General features: G+C 30.6%; 1 protein-coding gene across 1 annotated transcript; it reads left to right on the top strand.

Moving 5' to 3' along the window:
* The first annotated feature begins 6840 nt into the window (after positions 1-6840).
* Positions 6841-7894, top strand: LOC143197587 (non-structural maintenance of chromosomes element 3 homolog). Its single transcript, XM_076406127.1, has 4 exons — positions 6841-7099; positions 7157-7373; positions 7431-7645; positions 7700-7894. The coding sequence occupies exons 1-4, from the start codon at positions 6866-6868 to the stop codon at positions 7808-7810; spliced, it is 777 nt and encodes a 258-aa protein (XP_076262242.1). The 5' UTR covers positions 6841-6865; the 3' UTR covers positions 7811-7894.
* Positions 7895-10630: the final 2736 nt, after the last annotated feature.

The following is a 10630-nucleotide window of genomic DNA, read 5'->3' as shown; positions in this document are numbered from 1 at the left end:
GGGCTGGTACCGGAATCCTACCGGTGCTAGTTAATAGACCGAACTTATCCTCCGTTAGGGGAGTGTTCAGAGGCGCGCCCTTCTCTTTCCAGTCCCATTTATGGGGCCTTCTCGACGATGATTACCTAAAAATCTATGTTCCGTATAGACCACCGATCAAGTGTGCTATGACTTCGATTCCACCGACCCTGATTTTCTTCCCTTCCGCGTCCAACAGTTGTTTGGCTCGTATAGTCGCGCTTATTCCAGTTGCACCATCGCCGACTATCAGAATATCAGTTTACATCTAGAATGTGTAATTTAAGAAAAATTAATCCTTTCAAGGTAAGTAATAATTTTAGCATGACATGTCAGACAGAAATTGTGAAGAATATATATTATAAATTTAAATAGTGTAGATACTTAAAGTGGTAGAAAAAAATAGTGTTTTAAGCTGGGCATATATTTTTTCAGACTATTGAAGAAGAATTAACAGACTGTAACAGGAATAAAGCCAAAGCCAAGTCTCTTTGAAACAATTTTTTTGTTTTAATATGGACAAATTCTATGCATATTTATAATCAGACTTATATACAGACAGGTAAAATAATAAAAATGATATCAATAAAATAATTGGTTATATAATGTTTAATTCATAATAATATATATTGTACAATTTTCTTAATATGTCACTCAAATTACCAATATTAATCTACGGGATAACGATGTCTTCTTTTCTTACTTAAATGGTAGTTGTTAAAAATAGAACCTTTTTTATTTATTATTATAGCAATAATATAGAATAAATTATGTTTTAATGAAAAAACAGCTGAATCATAGTGCATTTTATATTAAAATTACCTTTCCATCTTGGATCTTCTTCTCTTGGATGAATGAAATATAGTGTGTTATCTTAGAAAATTGATCCGAATATATTCCTATTTAACCCAACTGCTGGACTAGAAAATATGATTAGTTATATTTAAGAGTTCAAAGTTTACTTCACAATATACTATAAATAAAATAAAGCTCCAGACAATAATTGTATCATTACATATAATCATTTTAAGCTATAAAATTTAAAATATCTTATAAAATTTATTTTCGACAAATTAATTAAATATTCCGAATTAAAATGAAATTTTAGATATTTTCAACGAATTCCCTAAATGCAAACTCATTTTCTTTTATTTTAACAGGGAATTGTATAATTAAAGGTAACAGAAATACCTTACTCAAAAAATCAAAGTCCAACTCAGAGGTTCAAACAAAATATATCAAAATAAACTGAGCTCAGTGCAATTTTTATTTATTAACCTTTGCCAACAAAGTAACTTATATCTATAAATGTAATTTTATGAAAATCGGTCTTATAACATAAATATAATACTAAATAACACATAAAGTCACAGTTCAGAATCCTTTTTCTCATCTTCTATGTTGATTGTCTCCTATATATCAATCTTGGAATAATTCTATGTCCAAAATATTACTACAATATTAAATAAGTGTATTTTCATCTGTAATAAGATTGTGGGAAAATAAAAATGATACGGCAAGACCGATTGTTTAGAAACAGACATTTGACAAGATTGTAGAAATTTGTTTTTTGGGTTGCCGAGCGAATTTAAACCAAATAAAATTACCTGACATCTGTGGAATTTTCGAAAAATTTATCTAGTAATCCTAGTTAATAGAGCACATTCAATCCATATTTAGCTACTAGGTCACGAGAATTTTTGATATTTACGCCTTCACCCAAGCACATCTAAATAATAATGTAAGGAAAAAGGCTTTAAAAAACTCTGTATCAATAATTTCTTACAAAAGCTTATATTGTTCCCAATCATAAGACTGCGTAGTGTTGTTCATTCTCAAGGAACTCAGTATATTGTACTTCTAAGTTTAAAAGGTGACCTAATTTTAAGATTTGTTGGAATTGGCATCATCCTGAAAATAGACTATAAAAATACACTTGATATCATAAAAACTAATTTAAATTACCTCTGACATGCCTTGTACTTTACCAATAAGACCGTTGTCAAAATCTACCACATTGTCAAACATTCTATCAATCATATCGAAAATAGTCTACAATTTTGTTTTCCTATTTTTATTTTTGGACTTTGTTGGTTGCTGGAGAGGAGTTTTAGAGTTTTCTTGCTGTTTGTGTGTTTACCCTTCAATCTCAGGAATATTCACTAAACCAGGTAACATTTTCAGAAGCGATCCTTTTTCGATCTTCCTGATCCAGCGACTTCTAAATCATCAACCGTGCATTTTGTTGTAAATGATTTCTTATGGGCTGGCCCAGACTATCTCCAAGTTAACCTCCAAATTACGTTTTTGAGCAGCTTCATACACAATAAAAATGGGTAATTTTATCATTTGATTTTGTTCTTTGCAATTACCTGAAATAAAGGTAAGTTATCTAATCATCATTTTCTATAATAAATTGTCTACCCATTGCTTCAAATGAGAACTCCTCCTTGTTTTGTTAATATAATTTAGAGCTTGCAATGCAGCTTCATTACGAGCATTTTTTATCGTTTGCGCCTCTCCATAAAATTTGACGTCGTTGACGTTAAAATGGACTTTGAAAGGTCCCTTCGTGTCAGAATCATTTCTTCTAACATGAAGAGTATCATTAAAATGAACCGTGTCATTCATTTTATGCAAATAAGATTTTTTCTCTGAAATGTCTGGTGATGCAGTCTTGCCTTCTATTTGTTCCTAAAAGGCACCTTATTTATATGTCTATATTTAACTAAACAATATTGAATACCAAAATATCATTAATTATAGAGTATTGTACAGACATCCTTACCTTTAATGCTAAATTGTTTAGTAAAGCTACAGGTGTTTCTTCAGGTTCTTTTCACTCTTTTTGATCTTCAAAGAATGATGTTGATATTCTGTATTTTTCAGAGCCCTCTGTGCAGCTTTCCTTTGAGCATTCTTCAAGCTTTTACCATCCACTGCTTAATTTTCATTTCCTAAATAGAAAGCGATGGTAAAAACTGTATTGTGCAGAGGTCAATGAAATTTTTGATATATAATTGCATCTAATAATTTCACATTAATATACCTCTTCGTTAATTAATTCATATGAAAATGTAATATCATTACATTCAGCAATTCGTGACTAGAACTTAATGCGGATTTGTCTTCTGCTGGTTCACTAGTCAAACCTAAAACTCGGTTTGTTTCTGGCACAGAGGGATTATTTTTCCACGTTTCCGAATAAAGATACCACGATGAGGTATCTATTATTCTTCAAAGTTAAAAGCGTCCCAGATATAGATCCTTTTATACCAGTGAATTAACTATAAACATTGCTATTTACCAACAATAGAGTCCCTGTCGCCAAAAATATTTTTATATCATTTAATAACAATCCATAACTTAAGCTTAACAAGGAAAATAATAGTAGTATACAATTAAAGCAAATCATACTCAAATAATATAAAGAGAAAACATATATAACCGGGGAAACACACTAGAACTAACCTTAACATAATAATATAGAGCTGTAGGGGGTAAAAAAAATTTCGATATTCTTGATAAAAACTATCGATATTATTAGTAAAAATATAGATAATTTTGGCTAATCTATTGATTTGGTTTATATTGGTTTATTTTTTTTAATACCGTAGTTATTGCACTAAAGATTTCGGTATTTTTTTTCCTCCCATATATTGATTTTTTAAAATTATTTTCTATCGATATGTTTTCTGGCCGCGGACATATTTAAAAATATCAATTAACATATTAAAATACAATAAAATATTTGTGGGGTATTATTCCATTTCATAGAAAAATTCCATTCTTTTTTACAGATCCACAGAACATTCAAATATAAAAGTAATACTACTTCGTTTAAAATTAAATTATAAATTGCATGTTATTGCATGTAATTATTATAATACTATACAGTAATTTTTTTTTCTTGTCTTTTTTAAAGTTAGTTTATTATTAAGCCTACTGACTGGCGAGTGGCCAACTTAGAAATTATCCCAGAAGACATCCCGTCTTACCCAGCCTGGTTACTGGCGTGACTGGGATCATTTTCCTTGTCGGATTTTGTACTCTTACCTAAGGGCATTCACAAACATCACAAATTTACTTACATGCCCCAGCAGAATTCGAACTCGCGACTATCGCAACAGGGGGACCATCCTGTCGCCTTTACTACTGCGGCAACTAAGCCAGCTATTAAATCGTTTATCATGAAAAAATATTTTATAAAATAAATAAACTTTTTTATAACTATTAATTTGTGATATGTATGGTTGCAGAATGTATGAGCAAATTTAAAAAATTCCCTTATTTCTCATATGATTTATCTACCAAATACTTCATTATAATGAATCAAAAATTATGGATAAATGATACAGGGTTTTGTAGAAGGGTCGGGGTCAGGATATAATGAGTCAAGTAATAAGGGGTCAAGTTAATGGTAGGTTTTATCAGGATAAACGATATAAATGTGCATGTATTTTGATTTTGTTGATTTGACATTTAGCATGATTTTTTTATTATTGAAATTCACGCCATTTCCTTTAGCTTGTAGGATTGGTTGCATATATCACTTTAATTCTCAACTCCCCACTCTAAACGTTTTTTCCGCTCTATTCTAGGTTTTATTTGAATTAAATATTGGGTTTATTTTGTGTTATGTCAGTTCTATTGCTGCTTTTTAACGTTATTATTCGGTTTCTTTAATAATAACAGGATAACAGTGCATTTAATTTGATTTGTGCTTTTAATGTGAAGATTTATGGTTTTTATATGAAAAAAATCAAAATACCGTGGGGTAAGGTAATGCTCTAAAACTGATTTTGTTTATAATGTATTTTTAATGTGCAGGAATGGTTGATGGTGAACTGAAATCTTGATTCTTGATGTATTGAAACATTTTCGTACCACCGATCAAATCACCTTCAGAGACAGTAGTGTTGTATATTTTAATTGTTATGATAATATTTTACGTATATCAAATTACTAGAAGAAATTAAACTAAAAGTTTTTAATATACGAACAGTTTTTACTTCATTGAATATTCCATATTTATGTTTATTATATAAAAGGGAAGAATAAGAATATATATGTATATTTGCTTTTAGGTGCGCTGATTGTTATTCTACAATTTTAAAAATAATCTCACTTATGACGCCTTTGTTATAATGTATAAATTTTAAATTTTTCAATACTTAGGTTTTATTAAATGGAATTTGAAAATGGTTAGTAAGTGTTAGCTCATGATATATTTTGCGTATACTTTAATATGCAGACGTAAATTACTTCAATGATTATTATAAATCAAATATATTTTCGGGCATATATTGAAGATATTTTTAAGACAAATGTTAGTAACATCATTTTTAAATTACTCACTTAACTTTATTATGGGAGAAACATGATTAACTTAAAAAATAGTGGTCGAATCGACTGTTTTTATTCGATAGTTACCAACACTAATTCAATTTTAGTTGGGGCAGTAAGGAAATGCACTTTTTTATTAGAACATAATTAGCGTTGGGAACTATGGCTAATCAGTCGCTAGTTTCGGTTCGACTGATTGTATTACTTTTTACTATCGATTGTTTTTGAGTCGTGTACTTTTAGTTACTATTTTCGGTTCTACTAGTTTCATTCGACTGCTTTTTAACGTTCTGACTCTGTCGTCCTAGGCGCGACCTTGACAAAAATGTATACCGAATTTATGCTTTCCTAGATTTATATATAATATATTTAGTTTTATGATTTTTTTGGTAGTTTGCTTCTAAATAAAAATATATTGTATATTAATATAGCAACACTTTGGAACGATATTTTTCAAGATTGTTAATGTAATAGGGTAAAAAATTAAAATTGTGAATGACAAATAAGTAATAGGTAATATTTCTTTTGATTGACTTTTTGGTGTGTATCTAACACCCTCGGTTTTTGTTAGAAAATATTTCTGTCCGATAATAAATAAAGCATTAATTTTATTTTAAAAAGCTCTAGTAGTTATTGTGCGATCATTTTTAATTCATGGTTATTGTAATACATGTTATATATCACATAGTAATACATGTTTAGTTTAAGTTGTATTGTATTGTTTATATTTATTTAGTATATTGTTTAAAAATAGCAATTCATCTCAGAACATTCAAATATAAAAGTAACTCCACTTCCTTTAAAATGTAAGTATTATAGATATATTAATAGTATTCAGTAATGTTTTTCTTTTTCTTTTTTAAAGTTAGTACGTGAAGGAATACGTCTCGCGTATACTAAGGTTGTAAAATATAAGCAAATATTAAATTAATTGCTCCAAGCAATTATATCCGTCCTTTCCTCTCTTACAATTTATATAGGAAAGGGATCGAACATACTCGTCTGACATTAAGAATTAAAATAAAAAGTCAAGCCGTGCATTAGATTTTGCATATTTTGTAGTGGTTAGTAGGCATGTTGGCCACAAAAAATATCGATATGTCGAAGGAAAAAATATATATATTTTTTGCAATAAGTATAAGATATATCGATATTTTACAAAAAAATGTATGTATATTTTTAATTGAAAATAAACGTAGTCAAATATTAGCCTAAAAAATATTTTTTTCTAAAACTCTTAAGGAATAACGGTATTTTTGATAAACCATTAAAATTAAGTACCAGAATTCACTAAACGTTTAAAAGTAAGTTCCGATTTGAAAGTTTTTTTTAATTGTACTTAATCTTCTGAAATTATATCATCTAAAAAATATCGATATATCGACAAAAAAATATCGATATTTTTTCTGCATCCCTAGCGGCTAGTTATTTAAATTTTTGTGTTGATAGTGCTGTATGGAGATAGCTGATACACGATTTTAAAGTTCTTCAAGTCGTAAAAATGTCGAAGAAGCGAAGATCAGTTAGCGGGTCTCAAAAAACCAAATCACAGACTGATCCAGACGTACCGGATCAAAATACAGAAAATATAATCAATGATGTAGTCAGGTACATTATTCTTAAAGCTGACGAAAATTCATTTTATACCAGATCCGAATTAAATCAAAATGTAATTCACAAAAAGGGCCAATGCGTGGATAGTGTTATACAACAAGCAATTAAGGTTCTGGAAAATGTTGGTATTATTATTGTTATATGGATGTTGTTGATATTGTTTTGCATACATTTTTAGGTATATGGTTACACACTTACTGAATATGATGATGTAAAAATGAAAAAAAAAATTTATTTTTTAATTAGTATGTTGCCTCCTGTAAATTATTCCGATGAAGAGGAAGAATGTGTTTCTAGTTATGAAACTGGTTCAAATGTACCAAATGCTGCTCACAAGATACTGACTCTATTAATTTTATCCCATATATTTATGACAAACGCGCCAGTATCAGACAGTGAGCTCTACGATACCATTCCTTTATTGTTTTTATATTGTTGATTTATTATTTCAGAATCCCTTTATAGTTTCCTGAAGTCCTTGGATATTGATGTAGAAGTTGAGCATCCATTTTTCGGTAAAGTCAAAGAATATATAAGAGAAACCTTGATAAAGAATTATTACCTTCACTGTGAGTTTGATGAGAAAACGAAAATACAAACTTTCCAATGGGGGATTCGAGCTGAAATTGAAATCTCAAAGATGAAGGTTTTACAGTTCGTGTGTGAGGTAACTATTTCAGTTGACTTATAAGCACATTGTCAGGTTATTATTGATTTACAGATGTATGGAAATAAGCAACCAAAAGACTGGCCAGAACATTACAGAGCGGCCGAGAATCAGTTCAAAGAAAGAGAAGAGCTAAAGGAAGAAACAAGGGATGAATCAAGCTAGTCACCGATACTGGTAGAACTACAATATAAAGTTTATTTGTATACAAAAATTGTATCTTCTTAACTAATACAATATAAATAAAAAGATATAGGAAAATGTTAAATCTCATTGGTCCTTACATTGCGTTGTAAGCTGGGCCGCGACCTCCTTCTGGGACCACCCAGTTATTCTGGCTGGGGTCCTTGATGTTGCACGTCTTACGGTGGATGGCCCTCTCCAGAATCGAGTGGCACAAACTCATACACACCAGCGGGACAATAACAATCTTCGAGTCCGTCGAAGATGCCTAAGTTTCGTTTGACAGGATTTTGCGAGTTTAAAGTGTTGCATAACATAATTTGTGTTATACACTATATGTACGCTTTTAGTTGACTTTAAAAGATTCCAGTTGTGTTTTGATGACATTTGGGTGATTATTTTATGAACTTTTAAACAATTCATTAATAAAAAAAACTTATTTTTGTGTAATGCTCTAATTTTTCATTAGGTACAATCCTTTTAACTAACTTTCGGCAAGGTAATAAAACCCGTGGCAAAGCTACTACTAAGCATCCTCCAGGAAAAGTGAGATTGGGGATACTGTGAAAACTGCCGGTGCCCTGGTGAGATCCTATTGCCGTCTTCGAAGTGATGCTTTATGAACGGATGGTGTTTGAACCTGCGAAGAAACGAACATTACCGCATTACCGATCTTTGGATATTCAGTACTTTTGGAATTCCTTGTACGGGCTCAGGTACAGATTGATGTAATCCAAACCCGACGGCGATCAGGGATACCTCGTCGTTAAATGATACAGAAAGGATCCTCCGTAGGTGTTCTTATCCAAGGGCCAGCCGATGGTGTGCTCCGCGCATCCGGTTTATGTTTGAATCATTCGTCGCGATATCTTTAACGCTCCCGTCATCGTTGTACAGGACTTCGGAAGGTGCATAACCCGGGCCCACTGCCTCAGCTTGCTCTCCCAACCACTGAATAACGTGTCCCAGCGGGACGATATAGTTCCCGTGATTAAACATCGGAGTTCCTGACGAAATATCATTTATTCAATATATAAATCGATTTAAGACAAAGAATCCAACCTGGCAGGGCTGGTACCGGAATCCTACCGGTGCTAGTTAATAGACCGAACTTATCCTCCGTTAGGGGAGTGTTCAGAGGCGCGCCCTTCTCTTTCCAGTCCCATTTATGGGGCCTTCTCGACGATGATTACCTAAAAATCTATGTTCCGTATAGACCACCGATCAAGTGTGCTATGACTTCGATTCCACCGACCCTGATTTTCTTCCCTTCCGCGTCCAACAGTTGTTTGGCTCGTATAGTCGCGCTTATTCCAGTTGCACCATCGCCGACTATCAGAATATCAGTTTACATCTAGAATGTGTAATTTAAGAAAAATTAATCCTTTCAAGGTAAGTAATAATTTTAGCATGACATGTCAGACAGAAATTGTGAAGAATATATATTATAAATTTAAATAGTGTAGATACTTAAAGTGGTAGAAAAAAATAGTGTTTTAAGCTGGGCATATATTTTTTCAGACTATTGAAGAAGAATTAACAGACTGTAACAGGAATAAAGCCAAAGCCAAGTCTCTTTGAAACAATTTTTTTGTTTTAATACGGACAAATTCTATGCATATTTATAATCAGACTTATAGACAGACAGGTAAAATAATAAAAATGATATCAATAAAATAATTGGTTATATAATGTTTAATTCATAATAATATATATTGTACAATTTTCTTAATATGTCACTCAAATTACCAATATTAATCTACGGGATAACGATGTCTTCTTTTCTTACTTAAATGGTAGTTGTTAAAAATAGAACCTTTTTTATTTATTATTATAGCAATAATATAGAATAAATTATGTTTTAATGAAAAAAACAGCTGAATCATAGTGCATTTTATATTAAAATTACCTTTCCATCTTGGATCTTCTTCTCTTGGATGAATGAAATATAGTGTGTTATCTTAGAAAATTGATCCGAATATATTCCTATTTAACCCAACTGCTGGACTAGAAAATATGATTAGTTATATTTAAGAGTTCAAAGGTTACTTCACAATATACTATAAATAAAATAAAGCTCCAGACAATAATTGTATCATTACATATAATCATTTTAAGCTATAAAATTTAAAATATCTTATAAAATTTATTTTCGACAAATTAATTAAATATTCCGAATTAAAATGAAATTTTAGATATTTTCAACGAATTCCCTAAATGCAAACTCATTTTCTTTTATTTTAACAGGGAATTGTATAATTAAAGGTAACAGAAATACCTTACTCAAAAAATCAAAGTCCAACTCAGAGGTTCAAACAAAATATATCAAAATAAACTGAGCTCAGTGCAATTTTTATTTATTAACCTTTGCCAACAAAGTAACTTATATCTATAAATGTAATTTTATGAAAATCGGTCTTATAACATAAATTTAATACTAAATAACACATAAAGTCACAGTTCAGAATCCTTTTTCTCATCTTCTATGTTGATTGTCTCCTATATATCAATCTTGGAATAATTCTATGTCCAAAATATTACTACAATATTAAATAAGTGTATTTTCATCTGTAATAAGATTGTGGGAAAATAAAAATGATACGGCAAGACCGATTGTTTAGAAACAGACATTTGACAAGATTGTAGAAATTTGTTTTTTGGGTTGCCGAGCGAATTTAAACCAAATAAAATTACCTGACATCTGTGGAATTTTCGAAAAATTTATCTAGTAATCCTAGTTAATAGAGCACATTCAATCCATATTTAGCTACTAGGTCACGAGAATTTTTGATATTTACGCCT

The sequence above is a fragment of the Rhynchophorus ferrugineus genome, unplaced genomic scaffold (genome assembly GCF_030347505.1).
Source record: "Rhynchophorus ferrugineus isolate W39M unplaced genomic scaffold, kcgeb_rfMv2 rfM5, whole genome shotgun sequence".
Taxonomy (NCBI): Eukaryota; Metazoa; Arthropoda; class Insecta; order Coleoptera; family Curculionidae; genus Rhynchophorus; species Rhynchophorus ferrugineus.
The sequence above is the reverse complement of the archived record's forward strand: the minus strand, read 5'-3'. Positions and strand labels throughout refer to the sequence as shown.

Coding starts and splice junctions, on each gene's coding strand:
- LOC143197587 (XM_076406127.1), top strand. CDS start 6,866: ATGTCGAAGAAGCGAAGATCAGTTAGCGGGTCTCAAAAAACCAAATCA. Junction 7,100..7,156: donor CAATTAAGGTTCTGGAAAAT/GTTGGTATTATT, acceptor ATACATTTTTAG/GTATATGGTTACACACTTAC. Junction 7,646..7,699: donor TTTTACAGTTCGTGTGTGAG/GTAACTATTTCA, acceptor ATTGATTTACAG/ATGTATGGAAATAAGCAACC.